The sequence below is a fragment of the Panonychus citri genome, unplaced genomic scaffold (assembly GCF_014898815.1).
Source record: "Panonychus citri isolate SS breed McGregor unplaced genomic scaffold, ASM1489881v1 Contig00033, whole genome shotgun sequence".
Classification (NCBI taxonomy): Eukaryota; Metazoa; Arthropoda; class Arachnida; order Trombidiformes; family Tetranychidae; genus Panonychus; species Panonychus citri.
Genome location: NW_026515438.1, coordinates 671,176 through 686,827, shown reverse-complemented (window position 1 = coordinate 686,827; position 15,652 = coordinate 671,176). Strand labels below are relative to the sequence as shown.

Here is a 15,652-nt window from a genome sequence, read left to right as displayed (position 1 = left end):
AGATCATTTTGAGTCCTTTTCGATTTTTTAATTCGTGCATTTGGTTAATTAGCGATTTCCGAACATTAGTTGAAATTTTGAAATTCGAGAGTCAGTTCATTTGAAGCGATGATTAAATTGTGATGGAAAAGACTTGGAAATGTTTGATTGGATGTCAACTATGGAAATACCTAAATGATTTAGGACAAATGTACAGTCGTGAACCCAAATTTAAAGGGGAAAAACTTTTATATTGAATGAACTCACTTCATTTCCCCGTTTGGGTTAAATTGCGATACACGAGTAACCATCGCCATCTCTTGGCCAGTTTCGTGTTATTTTAACCTAAATTAATCAATTGATTCTCACCAATCAGAGGATTTAAAGTCAATTAATTAGTTAAGCTTACAACCTTATTCATGTTAACATTTATTCAGCGATCAATTGATTTGTCATCAAGTTATTGTGAGTAAAGAGAGTGAGTGATTTTATCGACAAGATGAATGACATTGGCTAGTGAATGAACATCGAGTTCAAATTGACGTTTTTCAATTAATTAGTATATTAATTTTCTAATACAATTTAGAAGGAGAAACAAAATTTCATGTTAACTGTCAAATGAAATGAAATTAGTGTTCTGATCGTTAATCAGAATTAGTTGATTGAAAGAGAATTGAAACATTAATCTCGATATTTTTGTTTAGGTTTAATTTGATTTGGAGATTTTTATTTTCATTTTTAAGTTAATTTTGCACGAATTGTAAATAACAAGAGACAAGAATTCATGGTAATTTCAAGAATGGATTTTGTTAGATTCTTATTGAACGGGAAGAGGAAGAGATTTTCACCGGTCACACCAAATTGTAGATTCTCTTGAGTGTTTAGCTGCAACACAGTGTTTTGTTTTCTCTTGTCTTTTCTCATGGGGACACATCGATAATTCATAGAACAATTGAGTTAATCATGAAAAGTATTTTCAATCCTTTCTTTTTGATTCAATAATTTTTTTCCTTTCGATTTGATTATTTGTTGCTCAATCAGATCCATTCTTTGAAAGGTTGAAACATGGTGAGGATGATGATGATGATGATGATGACGGTGGATGAAATTTCATTTCTCTCGCTTTGTTTTTAATCTCATCAGGATAATGGTGAAAGTGATAAAAGGATAAAGAAAGAAAGAAAGAAAGAAAGAGAGAGAGAGAGAGAATACAAAAATGATACACAGGAATGGAACTACTTTCTATTGGAACTCATCATCTGAGTTGAGCAAAGTAGTTTTTTCAGAGTAATTTTGACTGATTGTTTGCAATGGCCATGGGGGTGAGGGGGACTTTTTACTTTGTGAAGATGATGCTGATCCACCGGCGCTGTTGGATGATGTAGCAGCTCCTCCCATGGCTGATCCTGATGAGGCTAATGCATCTTCCGATTCAATTGATACACCAAGATTAACTATTCCGCCTGAATGATCACTTTTATGCTGCTTTTGTTGATGAGATTCCATTCGTTGATCATGAGCTTCTCCGACAGTTGCCTTATTATGTCCACTAGTTGATCCTCCACCGCTATGATGGCTTCCAGATACTTTTCCACTGCCGCTACTACCAACTCCTTCCTCACCGGGTGACTTTGAGGGTGTTGGTGAATGATATTGAGTATATTGTTGATACTGAGGATGAAAGTTGTGAATAGCATCATTCATGATATCTTTTGGATTCATGGTTTCTTTCAGACTACTAGAAATACTCTGCATGGTTACAGATCTCACATTACCATCACCGGAACAATCGCCATAGATTCGATAAGGGAAAGCGTAACGAAGAGCCAATGAAGCGAAAAACATCTCAACGCATATCAAGAAATTCTGATAACCTGCAGAAACGGTACCAGTACTCGCCTTAGTGCCACTAGAATAAAATTCGGGTAATAGATCAGCCTTTTCGAGAACAGCAAGAATAACCCCTTGCCAGAAAGAGAGGAAAATTACAGATTTAACGGTGAAAAATTTCCATATGGGATCATAGGGGGAGAGAAGATCTTTGGTGGCTTGATAGAACAAGATTAAACTGTAAAGGGCCAAAGAGACACTGAAATTGTAGATCAGGGTAACATAAAGGTAACCACTATCGGCACTCCAATCGCCATCACGATATTTTCCAACTGATTGGAGAATCAGTGTAACCACTGACATTATCGGTTTGATGGCGCAAAATTGTAGTGTTGCTTGTTTACAGAATCTCAGGAATCCAATGGTATATGTTTTACCTGCTAAACAACAGGTACCATACCACCAACTTGATTTGATCGGTCGACCTCTGATCTCTGACATAATGTTACATTCACCACCAAGATATTCATAACATAAAGCCAAGAAATTGTAAATCACAAAAGCTTCATACCAATCACGAATTGAATCAAAGTAGACATAATAATTGTCCTTGAAGAAGAGTAAACTTAACCAACAATCAAAACCATAAATAGGTACAATAAATAATATTCGGACAATGTATCTCTGTTCTGATGGCATTGTATAGATACGAAGATGTTGATAAATCTGATGACAAGAGATAAGTAGAGCTAACCAAACAAAACAACCAGCAATTGTTTGAGCTGTTCCAGTTTGAAGGAAAATCGGAGTATAAGCCAAAATCCCGTGGCCTGAACCATTTTTATTTATATTAACCAAACTAGCAGCTGATGGTGTTAAATTACCTATAGAATCAGTCAATTTATAATTATTAATAGGAGGTAAAGGTACAATTTTATCCATCTTTCAGGAGTAAATGATAAACACTTTATACAAGAGAAAATGGTTATTTAAGATTTGGAGATTAACCAAAAAAGAAAACAAAAATATTTAGTCACTTAAATACATTAGAAAATATGGAATATGATGGATGAGTGAAGCGGGAAGATTATATTGGATTAATGGAAGATAAAGATGATAAATTAACGAGAAACATTAAGAGTAAAATTAAATAGATCATCAGGATTTAATTATTAAATCGGACACATAAAAGATTTGGACACAATTACAATTACAATTGTAACATAAACAAAAAGAGTAACATTGGGGATCCGATATTTTATCTGATCTAACACATGATCGGGATTCTTTTCCGATGAGAGTGACATCTGGTGGGAGAATTTGATTCTAAATGTTAATTGTAACATTGAATTTGTTTTGTTATTTTTAATTACTTTTTACTTTGGTTGATTGTGATTTGTTTTTCTATTGTTTTGTAAATTTGTTATAATGTCTCAATTTAAAGAATTAGTTTCTATTGAATATCCTGGAATTGTTAAAAATTTGGACAGAATGATGGAAACAATTGGTGGAACTGAAAAATTAAATGAAACCTTCAAAAAACAAGGATCGAGACTTGAATTATCACCTCGACCTGATATATTCAGTCATCCAATGTTGGGTGATAAAGTGCCAACCAACAATTTATTGGTTAAATGTATCGAGAAAACAATTACTGATGATCAGGGTAATGTCAAGAAAATCTATGAGACCAAGATTATTGGATTTATCAGTTTTTCCTATAAATTCAAAGCTTTAGCTGATTTTCAATATTTACCAATGGAAAGAATCAACTTTGGTGAGTGATTTATGGATTAAGCTGCTTTGTTAATTATCTAATTGTTTTTCTTTTAATGTTCTCTTTTTTTTCTTAGATTCAAATAAGCCAAGATATAAATCTCGTTATAATGATATCATTCCTGAGTCACCATTTTCATCACTGTCAAGCTTTAATCCGGATGCTCCTTTATTGGTTTTACCAACCATTTTAAGTCGTTTCGATGTTCCTACTGAATATTATTACAAAGATGAACCTGTTCATAAAAATGATGCTTTAAATAAAACGGCAGTTGAACATCAAGCTAAATCAATTATTGGGTTAACTCGTAAACCAAGATCGATCCTCGCAATGTTAGTTAACTGGGATGAAGAGATTCCAACTGAGCCAAATGCTGTTCTGCTCGAGAAACTAAGACTTCATGCATCGAATATTAATGTTCTTGAAGATCTGAAAAAGTTATTCCAACAACGACCAATCTGGTCTCGAAATGCTCTTCTTTACAAGTTAAAATGTACTCGAGATGATCTAAAGTATTTACTACCTTGTGTTGCCTTTTATTATCCGAATGGTCCATTTCGATGTCAATGGATTCGTTATGGTTTTGACCCAAGGAAGAATAAATTCTGTAAAATTTATCAAACACTCGATTATCGAGTTAAACAAGCTTATATCAAGAAAGATTCTTCAGATAAAATTATGCCCAAGCGTAGTATTTACGATTATGCGATGCCCTTGTTGAGACGAGAGCCCTTTAAGAAAGCTCAAGATTGTGAAGGTTCAGTGATCCAACCAGCGATATTTTTACCTCCACCAGGAACTTCAACCGAAACTCCAACCAAGTCAGGAATAGAAGATGAACAAATTTTACTTGCTTCGTATACCTTTCGACCTGGTGTCCTACCCTCATGTCGCCAATGTCACTATCAACTTTGTGAAATTCACGTGCCAGAAGTTCAAAAGTTGGTCCATGAAAACGATGGATGTGAACCCGATATTTGCCACGACAAAGATGGCTGGTGTAAGGAAGGGACGGTCGATAAGATTCGAGCCATTCTATCAACAATGACCGATGAAATGCTCCGAGAATCTGAACCTGATGAAGAAATTCTGGACAATTATGATAACGACGATTATTCTGATCGAGGTCTATCCGATGAAGATGAATATCTTTCTTATACATCATGAGTCTCCTAGTCATTTGTGTAAAAAGAAAAGTGTTTGCAATCAGTTGATTCAATTCAATGAAATAAATTCACTTCAATCTGTTATCAAGATTTCCCATGTAAATTGAACTGATTTAACGACAGTGAGATTGTTAAAAATTTTTATTAAAACGTTTTTTATAACTTAACTATAAGTCAGCTTGTCATGAATGTTAAATTAAAACCATATAGTTGAATGAGCAATAAATAAATAAGCAAAATATTGCGATAAAGTCAGTGTTTAAATATGATTATGATTGTGTGTTTGTGTAATGATGTTGATTGTGGGTGAGATTGTTGTAAGTTGGGTTGTGTTTTCATCTTGTTTTTGCCCCTTTTGTGCCTTTAGAGTGTGAGCTGAGAGAGGGAGAGAGTGAAATTGATGGTTGATATGAGATTTTTTTTTTGATTTCTTTATCCAGGTTATATTTTCTCAAGATTTGGAATCTTTCAATTGTTTTTCTTAGCATTTATTATTTTCATTCTGGGAATGAATTAAACATGGAAAGTTCTTCGAAAGATGTTGGTTCAGTCTGTCCAAGCATTTGTAGCATATCAGTTAATTCTTGTTGAGGTGGATGAGCTCCTGGAGCATTTGAATTTGCATGATTCTGGGAATGATTTGGTTGGGCAGTCGGTTGACCAGTGGGTGCAGAGGAAACGGGAGTCTCTGGAGTAGCAGTTCCTTGCCATTGTCCCCACATTCCAGCTACAATGTTGATTGATGAAAAGTAAATTTAAATAATTAATTAATGAGATGGTTGAAGTAAAAAGAAAAAGTTTAATGTTTACCAACCTCGATTTCCAATAGCACTGTTAAGTTGAGTGTATGTTGGTCCTGACGGACTTCGTGATGGTGGACTAATTTGATTATATGATTGATTATAACCATCAGACTGTTGATCGAGGTAATAAAAAAGGATTAGATCATAATAATAATTTAGATTATAAATTGAAAATGAGATTAAGAATTTAAATGGTAAATTTTTACCCTTTGAATTGGTCTTGGTACCCATGCAGCCATTGGCGGTGAAGGAGTATTTCTGGATCCAGAACTTTTACCCATTTGTGCTAATGTATGACCGCCGACAAGATTGGATGTTGGTGGTGGTACTGATGATAGATTGTTAGGATTATAACTCATTTGGTTGTTGGATTGATTTGCGTTTGGATCATAATAAACTTGACCGCCTGTTGGAGTTGATCGTCTATCATTGACCATCGTTTGTCCATGAAGATGAGGTCGAGCTTGAGGAATCATTGATGAATAAACATTTTCATTTCTTTGTAAACTGTAGTCTAAACCTTCAGGCTTTGGCTGTTGATTAGTTTGAATTAAACCAGCGTTTCCTTGAATGGAATGAGTTTGATAATTGTGTGTCATTGAGCCATCAGCGGTTGTATTTTGATGATCTTGAGTAGTAACATCACCTCCTTGATTGAGGCTTCTATTACATAAGATTAATTAGTTAGAAATTATTGAATAAACAAAATTGATTTGAAAACAATCAAACCAATGATAATGTAGAAAAAGAATTCACTTTCCACCAAATAATCAATTGTGACTCAGTTACGATTTTAGTTGATTAAGTGGTGAAAAAAAAACTCCTAATGTTTAATCACTTACTTCACTAAAGCATTGGTACAAACAATATATTCGACCTCCGAAGTGTAAGGATTAATGAAAGCAAAACTTGACGTTCGAAACCAAATCCAATCGCAATTTTTTGCTCGAAATCGATACATAGCTGACATAGTGTGTCCTTTGAGCTTAAGAACTAAAAAGGAGAGAGAAAGAGAGACAATTGTTAGAGAAATTAAATTAGGGAAAAATGAACAGAAAGAAAGAGATATTTACCTTGTTCAAAAGATTCTTTCATGTGGTTCTGATCTTCTGGATGGAAGAACTCAAAACACGATTTACCAAGAAGTTCTTGAGGTTGATAACCGAGAACAATTCCAACTCTTTGATCAACAAAAGTGAATTTACCATCCATACTGTGACGAGTTATAAATTCAGCATTAGAATTTGATCCCATTAGATCATTTGTATCGGGTGTACTGGTCACCTGAAGACGACCAATCGCAACCAAACAGGAATGTGAACCATGATGACCATCCTCACCATCTAATCCTCTTTCAACCGGAACTCCAGCGGGAGGCCAATTCTTAATATAACCAGTGCAATGAACCACAGTATAAGCATTACCATCCGTTGATGGGCCTAAACTATTTCTTTGGCGTATACGATGTATATGACCTGGAGATAAGGCATCAGGTTGAACATTACCGATTTTCATGCGACAAATGAATGCACGTCTAGATCCCATTGACATTCGAGACATATTTTGACTTCCATCTTTTTTAACAGTTCCAGCTAAATATCAACAAGAAAGGTAAATATAAATCAATCACAAGAACGAAGTTAATTGCTAATATAATTTAAATGATTGTTGATTAATAAAAAAAACAGCAAAAAGAAAATAAATCCGGTATTAGAATAGGAATAAAACTCACTCTTCAAGTCCAAAATTCTTGCTGAATTGGGTGACTCTGAGGTTGACAGTTGTTCTTGAACTTTTTCCCGATCTTCAGGGTGAACAACATCATATATACAAGAATTGAAAAAATCTGATTGTGATTGATTTAAAACCGGGCAACCGAATCAGAAACATAGATAATCCTTCCAGTATCACAAGAGACAACAAATAAGAAACCATCAGCAGCCTGTAAATTAAATGTAAAAAAAACGATTATATTAAATGATAATTAATAAAACTGGTAATTAAAACTCAAAGAGAGATAATTAAAACAAAAACAAAAGAAGATGAAACAAAGAGGAAATAAAATTAAAACATTGGCCTTCAACATGATTGTGCTCATTTGGTTATCAGTACATAGAAATGATTTAAATTACTACTTGTTATGCTTTTGTTTTTCGATGATTAAATAGCCTTGGATAAATTAATTTATATGAATTATCAGTATGGTTGGAATAAAGAATAGAAAAAAAATCAATTGTGGAAAAAGATTTTACCTCTAAAATGAGATGTTTAAGTTCCTGGTCAGTGAGGAATGAAGGTTTGTAGGTTCCATCGTTACTTGTGTTACCGGTACCTCGTAATGATTTCATGTGATTCACGGCCATTCGAAGGATGGTCAATTTATCGGGTTTTCTTGCTAATGTACTACATGTTGGTACCATGTCAGATAATTCGGTGATATAAGCGGTCATCTTGTTTCGACGGCGACGTTCAATTTCACTGTGATTCTCACGAGCGAATCTCTCCTTATCAGGAGCTTGTTCATTTTCCATAATGAGTGAAGAACTTTTTTTTTAAATCGTTGAGAATAAAATGATGGAGATTAGATAAAGATGATAAGAAGAAGATTAAAGTTGAAGTTTTGATGATCTAAATACAATGATGAGACAAAGAAGGAGAGAGAGAGAGAGAGAGAGAGAAAAAAATAGACAGAGAGAAAAAAAAACTATCGAGAATTTTATCTAATTATGATAACTGATATTATGACTTGTCAATTTATTTGACAAATTAATCTCGTTAAATGAATTTTCATGAAGATTTAAAATTGAAATTCATTTTAAATCGATGGGAGAACAAATTAAATTAACTGAAGAGATGAAGATATGTGAAGATTATGAAATAATAATGATGAACGTTGGAAATGAATACACACTGAAAGTAGAAGGCACCGTTACAAGGGATCGATCTCCAGAATCCAAATTCTACCAGAAACAAGATGAAAAGAGATAAAAAGAAAAGTATAACGATTAATTATCGATGAACCAATGATCAATGTAAATCTAATCTAAATTATCTTTTACATTCTCTATTCTATCAAACAAGAAATCATCATTAAAAGGCTTCTCCTATTGGGCAAACTCAAAACCCAAGAAAAACAATACAACACAATGTTGAGGCGCTTTTTTTATATCAAATTATTACCTTAAAGATACAATTACAAAAACAATTAACCAAATCAAGTTAACACAAACAAAATTAATTTAAACACTAAAACTTCAAAATTAACCGAAAACGTTAGAATCATTGAGAACAACAATTAATAGAGAACATAAATTTCACTATTAAGAACAAGAAGAAAAAAATAAAAATCTATTGACAAGTTACCTTTAATTGTTTGATTCCATCCAATAGAAATGGTAATTTAATTTGTAATAAAAGAAATTCGATCGTAATTAATAATCACTTGATAATTTTTAAAAAAAAAAGAAATTAATGTTGTATCTAAATAGAATTAAATTAATTAAAAGAATTAATTTTAAAGTCTAATTACAATTTATGTTGACAAGTGGAAAAAGAATTTTTTGTTTACAGAAAAATTTTTTGTTCGATGCTCTGAAAATAGCCGATGTAGAATGAGTTTCGCGCTATTCTCAGAGCTTTTTCTGTAACCGGAAATCTGAGCTTCAGTTTCCGTTTGCTTTGGATTTTTGTTAAAAAGTAAATTGGTCAGGAAAACTACATCCACTTCTAGTGATTAATTTAATTGTTTCATCTTGTTAGGTAAGTTTTTATTGATTTTAATACGTTTTTCCTTAATTATTAGCGTTCAATTAGTAATAGCCAAGTGTTTAAAGGGCGATTAATTTGTTTATTTTCAAATGAATTGTCTTTTAAAATAATTTGATGTTTACTGTTTCCTTTTTTTACTTGTTTCATTTTTGTTTATTGATATTATCTTTTTTTTTTGGTTAATTGATTGATTGATTTGTTTTTTGTTCTTGTTTTATATTTTATATTTTCCCTTTTATCAACAGGTTTCAAATAAACTTCTAAATTAAATTTCACAATGGCTGGAAGTAACACTGGAATCAATGTTAGTCGAGATCTTCTTTGGCTTTTCACCAAGAACCATAATTGTCATATTTACAAACAAAAAGGAATCAAAGTTCCATTTTCCAAGGATCCCCTTAACCCTAAGGGTGTACAATCTCTCCGATGGCATGGAAGTATTCAAAGGAAAAGCTTGTCTGTCACATCTCACCCAAAGGGTAAAGGTGTTGTTCTAGTTTACCGTAAGCGAAAATACCAAATGATGCCCAAAAAATCCCTTCAACGAGTCCCACTTTTAAAAGACAATAGACGAGTTTATCGTAGCATCAAGAAATTCGTCAATAAAAATTTCTACCGGACCGATCTTAAGATGGTATGTATTTGATTGTTCAATCTCTCGATTTCCTTTCTCGAAGAAAGAACGAACCATTTTCCTCCAATCGATTCTAATCAATTTCTCTTTTTTTCCCTTTTTCTTCTTATCTTTTCTTTTCTTTTCTACTATTTAGTCTGTTCTTCGTAAAGCTAGTGCTCTTCTTCGAAGCCAGCAACCTCGAATTCACAAAAAGAGAAACAAGCGAGCCAAGAAAGCCGAATAAACTATGATCCACTTTTGTGTAACCTACTCGGTCATTAAATTGATATATAATCATTACAAAGTTCGCTTTTTTCCCCCCAAATCATTTAAACGAAAATTATCGCGTCAACCAAACAGATACAAATTAAATTTAAAATTTGATGAAATTTCTCAATCTTTATCCTTTGATTCTCGGTTTCTAATCAAATCTTTGTGGTGAAAAAATAACGTTAATAGAACGATTTTAACAATAGAAAAACTAATTGGTTATTCAATCGTTTCTTAGGAACGGTTTATGAAACGCTTGGTACAATTTCTCCGCCTTTTGTGGACCTAAACCGGGACAAAGGCCCAAAGTTTCACCATCCGATTTAACTATTCTCTCGAGTGATTCAAAATGTGAGATTAATGTTAATGAATCAGTTTTGTTAATCGATTTGATACTTGAAAGAGCCTCCATGATACACTTATGTTTATCCTCTGTTCCATTGATATTAGCTAATTGTTTCTCCATGATAACAGCGGGCGATTTTTTCTCAAACATTTTATACTGTTCAACTATTCTTGAAGCTTCTTCAACTGACCAACAGCAAATTAAAGTAAAATCCGCCATAATTGATACTTTAGCGAGTTCTTTCAATAAAGCATTTGGATCCATAACATCAACCAGAACAAGTAACACTTGTAATTGATATGATTTACCAACTTGTTGCATCCGATCGTAAATATAATTAGGATATTGAGTATGATGTCTTAAGGTCAAGTAAAGAGCACACGTTGTTTGACCAAGAACAAAATCTGGAACAATATCATTAAAAATCCACCGGACGTTCTTAATTCCAGTTAGAATTGGATTATTTTTCAATTTTGGATTAACTTGAACAACATTCGGTGCTAAAGGGATTGAGGTAACACCAGACGAAGATGTTACATTTCCACTAGTAGCAGTAGCTGTTGATTGATTGGTACCAGTTGAAGTACCAGGAATAGGATTACCAGTTGACATGATAATAAACAATTAAAATTAAAATTATCACTCACAATTGAAGAAGAAAAGAAAAAAGAATATCTAAGAAAAAAAGTGAATAGAAAAAAAATTCAAATACAAAATCGATTCTCATTCATATTCTAAAAACAATCCAAACAATTGAATTTAGTTACTCAGCGAATTAGGTAAGAAAAGACAATCAAATTCTCCTTTAAAGATACAAAAACTATTAAGATAATTAATAGCAACAATTAAGAGAAACAATTAAAAATGTCAACATTTTCATCAAACAAAAGGTTGAAAAAAATTCTCATTTATTGAATTACCGAATTTTCGCGCTAAAAATGTAAACTGTCGCCATCTATTGTTCGTCAGGTGAACGTTTTTTCTATGCAGCTGATTAAGTTTTTGGTTTTTGTTATTTGATTGTCAATTAGATTTAATTTTTGTTTAACATTAGGGTTTTATAAAATTAAATCTTTTTTTAACAATGGATTTAGATGTGATTGCTAATCAACCTATTGTTATTGATAATGGTTCAGGTGTTATCAAGGCAGGTTTTGCCGGTGATCAAGTTCCAAAATGTATTTTTGCCAACATGATTGGTAAACCAAAACACCTTCGGGTAATGGCCGGAGCTCTTCAGTTGGATAATTTTATTGGTAAAAAAGCTGAAGAGCATCGTGGACTTTTAACAATTAAATATCCCATGGAACATGGTATTGTCACCGATTGGAATGAGATGGAGAAAATTTGGAGCTATATTTATGCCAAAGAACAACTACAAACATTCCCTGAGGAACATCCCGTGCTACTCACTGGTTAGATTTTCTCTTAGATTTTATTTGACATTTCCAAAAATCTCTTCTATTTTCTATTTTCTATTTTCTTTTCAACCAAATTAGAGGTTCAAGCTCATCTACAATTTATTGATTTTATCATTTTTCTTCTATTCAATTATATTCTTTCTACAGAGGCTCCTTTAAATCCAAGGAGAAATCGTGAACGAGCTGCAGAAATTTTCTTCGAAACATTCAATGTACCCGCTCTCTTTATATCTATCCAAGCCGTCCTCAGTTTATATGCCACTGGTCGAACCACTGGTGTTGTTCTAGACTCTGGTAAACTGTAGTTCCACAAATTTTAAGCTCAATAATATTGCAAACAATCTAAAATCTATTCCATCTCTTTCCCCATTACAGGCGATGGTGTAACTCATGCCGTGCCTATTTACGAAGGTTTCGCCCTTCCCATGTCAATAGTTAGGTCTGATATCGCTGGTAGAGATGTAACCAGATACTTGAAGCTTCTATTAAGGTAAATGAGTCAAAAATTCTGATCAATCGCTTTGTTTCAATTTTTCTAATTTATTTCACTCTAATCACATTCTAATTATTTCACAGAAAGGAGGGTCTTATTTTCAATACCACCGCTGAGTTTGAAGTGGTAAAAAATATAAAGGAAAAAATTTGCTATATCACCAGTAACCCTCAAAGGTGAAATTTTTGATCTTAATTTAAATTGATTACCACAAACATTAATTTCTCTTTCTATATTTAATCTTTGAACCAATTCCACAGGGCACTTGATGATCTCTCTGCAACAAACAATGAATTAGAGAAAATCTTATATACCCTTCCTGATGGTAATCACGTTGAAATAGGAGCTGGTCCAAGAGTTCGAGCTCCAGAGATTCTATTTAAACCTGATATCATTGGCTGTGAATTTGAAGGTGTTCATGATGTTCTGGCTTATAGTATACAAAAATCTGACATGGATCTAAGGAAAGTTTTCTATCAGAATATTGTTCTCAGTGGAGGAAGCACTTTAATCAAAGGTAATTAACCTAACAGTAAACTAATCACCTGGATACAATTGGATTTTTTTTGCTTCACAATCTTGACTCTTGAGTGAATTTTTCTTTAATCGTTATTTTCTTTTCTCATTCACTTGTCCATTTATCGATTAGGTTTTGGTGACCGTTTGTTGAACGAGCTTCGGAAGATAACACCCAAAGAATTGAAAATAAGAATCAGTGCTTCTAGTGAACGATTATTCTCAACCTGGATCGGAGGATCGATTCTTGCAAGTTTGGACACTTTTAAGCGTATGTGGGTCTCAAGAAAAGAGTACGATGAAGCAGGTCACAGAGCGATTCATCGGAAAACCTTTTAGTTATTGTTATATATAAAATTATACAAACTCCATACAACTTCAAGGTACTATTTAATTATAATAAAACTATTTATACCTAAGAACAAGCGGAAAAAAACACAAGTCAAATGCCCGTTGACTATCATGAAAACACCAAGATTCATGAAAAAGACCTCATATACATGCTAATTGTAACGATAATTTTCTCGTTAATAAGTCGTAACAATCAAAACCAACACAAAAAAATTCCCCTTTATGTTTACTAATCTTAAAACGACAGAAAAGCTTATAAATATAAATACTCTTTGAACACGATTAGTGTTCATCTCTAATCATCTCAATCAGTTAACAAAAAAATCAATCTCCTTCTGTAATGAACTAAAAATTAATTAACTTTTTGCTTTTTTCACGGTTAACCAAAGTTGATTCCAAATTGACGTTGTAATTTTGTAATGAACAATTTCTGGTACAAAAACAACAACAACCATTCATATTAAGTTACAATTAACTGTCTTGCTTTTTGATTATTTAACATAATTTATTAATCATTTTCTCATTTTTACAAACACAATTTCAGACTGATTGTTTATACGATTAACTTAACACAAACACATTCGTAGTAATCAAAGGAAATAAACCAATTGGAGTGAATAAATTAAATCTTTTTCATGTATATCAAACATATAAATTAAATTGTAATTCTATAGCTTTTAGCTAAAGATTTAACCAAAGGAGATGATTGGTCAACCAGGAGAAAATATCTTCCAGTTAATTATATTTATGATTCGGATGTTGATCTGAATCATAAGCCGACGAGGAATCTTGTCTTGACGTTTCGATATTATTATAATATGGACTCTGGTATTGAAGATTTGGATGAGAATTCTGATTCCTGGACATTTCATATTCACTTGATTTATTGCTGTAGCTCAAAGGTGTATCTTCATCACGATTTGAATGGTCAAAGGTTCGAGGAAAACCATAACCTTTAGGAATAGGACCATGTTCAAAAGGTGGACGAACCGATCGCTCGATAAAACTTCTCGGTGAATCTGAGAAACCAGGATATCCCGATAAATCGTGATGATGATTCGGTGGTGGACCATTTAGTTGAGGTGGACCGTTGTCGTTTACATTAATCTCATTACTTGCTAGGAGACGTTGATTTTGTCTCTCGATTCCAACTTCACGAACGATATGAAGCAAATGGAATAGGAAATCAGTTTGATGATGTTGTCGTCCGGAAACTTCATTCAGAATTCTGATTATCAAATGTATTATATGGATAAACTTGTGACTATGCTGATCGACTGAACCGAACAATTTAAAAAGATATTTACCAAAACCAAAGGAACACTTTTTAACCGCATATCCAAGGCTTCCAATGCTAATCAAGAGAGCGATTAGCAAGGCCAAAATAATCGCACTTAAAGCCGCTGTAATGGCCAATGTTACGGTCACAGCGATTTGTACATTTGTCTGTCTACCTTGGCGTTTATAAAGACGATTAAAGGGAAACCAACGGAAAAGATTCGATTTGGACTCGATTGGGAGATTTAAAGATGACGAAGAGCCTGAGGCCAATAGCGATTTCGTTGAATTAAACTCTTTGGATAACTTTAATCTCACTGGAATAACATAAGATTTATCGTTGAGTTTCGTTAATTGCGAAGAGGATAAAGTTGTAATTGGTAAAGTCGATGATGGTATTGGCAGAGGTGATGATAAAATCGATAATGGTGTTGTCGATAACGATTGATTCCCACAATTAACTGGATTGAATAAAATGATCTCCACAACCACTAGAAATTGGAATAAGTTTGATACACTTTTCCCATTGGAAATTGATTCCATATTGTTAACTGCAGATCACAAATTAGATTGAAAATTAAATCTCCAGTAGTTGTTGCCACTAATCGAGATTAAGATCAACTGATGATTATTGTATCATCTCCACCAAGAAATGATGAGGTTTGAACAATCAAAAATAAGAGAAACAATCAAGGCAATCATTTCAATGTTAATCAACCATAAACCAGGAAACTGGAATCTGAATGAAATATGAAAAAAAAATTAACCAAAATGTTGACAATCAACCACTAGGCTGCCACGAGCTGTCATGTAATCATCGTCATCAAATCAATACCAATTTTGACAATTAAATCAACGGAAAAACATTTAATTACTCAACCATTTACAACCCTTACCATTGAGATGAGTTGATGACAATTGATCAAAATTATCACATTTTTTGTCGACAATTAAAACTTGGTGATTTTTAACCTGGTCGATATTGAACTTATATTGTTGATTAAATTTCCGGCATCAACTTGAATCAATATTTATCAC

General features: G+C 33.0%; 7 protein-coding genes across 7 annotated transcripts; 3 read left to right on the top strand and 4 right to left on the bottom strand.

Annotated features, from left to right (window-relative positions):
* Positions 1–672: 672 nt before the first annotated feature.
* On the bottom strand, positions 673–2,994 carry LOC128397521 (transmembrane protein 184B-like). Its single transcript, XM_053358254.1, has one exon. The coding sequence runs from the start codon at positions 2,749–2,751 to the stop codon at positions 1,222–1,224; it is 1,530 nt and encodes a 509-aa protein (XP_053214229.1). The 5' UTR covers positions 2,752–2,994; the 3' UTR covers positions 673–1,221.
* Positions 2,995–3,129: 135 nt separating this feature from the next.
* On the top strand, positions 3,130–4,919 carry LOC128397522 (general transcription factor 3C polypeptide 5-like). Its single transcript, XM_053358255.1, has 2 exons — positions 3,130–3,586; positions 3,663–4,919. Exons 1-2 carry the CDS (start codon positions 3,238–3,240, stop codon positions 4,751–4,753), a joined length of 1,440 nt encoding a protein of 479 aa, XP_053214230.1. The 5' UTR covers positions 3,130–3,237; the 3' UTR covers positions 4,754–4,919.
* Positions 4,876–8,743, bottom strand: LOC128397520 (aryl hydrocarbon receptor nuclear translocator homolog). The gene is given in 9 exon segments (XM_053358253.1): positions 4,876–5,479; positions 5,567–5,666; positions 5,762–6,218; positions 6,398–6,548; positions 6,629–7,147; positions 7,288–7,428; positions 7,431–7,497; positions 7,808–8,099; positions 8,736–8,743. Coding segments are annotated over 8 exon segments (1,944 nt in total). The 5' UTR covers positions 8,087–8,099; positions 8,736–8,743; the 3' UTR covers positions 4,876–5,249.
* Positions 8,744–9,157: 414 nt separating this feature from the next.
* LOC128397532 (60S ribosomal protein L28-like) lies at positions 9,158–10,328 on the top strand. The gene is made up of 3 exons (XM_053358272.1): positions 9,158–9,314; positions 9,569–9,957; positions 10,094–10,328. The coding sequence occupies exons 2-3, from the start codon at positions 9,601–9,603 to the stop codon at positions 10,181–10,183; spliced, it is 447 nt and encodes a 148-aa protein (XP_053214247.1). The 5' UTR covers positions 9,158–9,314; positions 9,569–9,600; the 3' UTR covers positions 10,184–10,328.
* Positions 10,312–11,431, bottom strand: LOC128397531 (DNA excision repair protein ERCC-1-like). The gene has a single exon (XM_053358271.1). It carries the CDS (start codon positions 11,165–11,167, stop codon positions 10,433–10,435), a length of 735 nt encoding a protein of 244 aa, XP_053214246.1. The 5' UTR covers positions 11,168–11,431; the 3' UTR covers positions 10,312–10,432.
* Positions 11,432–11,560: 129 nt separating this feature from the next.
* Positions 11,561–13,426, top strand: LOC128397526 (beta-centractin-like). Its single transcript, XM_053358264.1, has 6 exons — positions 11,561–11,970; positions 12,124–12,270; positions 12,352–12,466; positions 12,553–12,645; positions 12,730–12,986; positions 13,119–13,426. The coding sequence occupies exons 1-6, from the start codon at positions 11,640–11,642 to the stop codon at positions 13,322–13,324; spliced, it is 1,149 nt and encodes a 382-aa protein (XP_053214239.1). The 5' UTR covers positions 11,561–11,639; the 3' UTR covers positions 13,325–13,426.
* Positions 13,427–13,812: 386 nt separating this feature from the next.
* Positions 13,813–15,647, bottom strand: LOC128397527 (uncharacterized). Its single transcript, XM_053358265.1, has 2 exons — positions 15,511–15,647; positions 13,813–15,353 (listed from the first exon to the last, which is right to left on the bottom strand). The coding sequence occupies exon 2, from the start codon at positions 15,155–15,157 to the stop codon at positions 14,072–14,074; it is 1,086 nt and encodes a 361-aa protein (XP_053214240.1). The 5' UTR covers positions 15,158–15,353; positions 15,511–15,647; the 3' UTR covers positions 13,813–14,071.
* Positions 15,648–15,652: the final 5 nt, after the last annotated feature.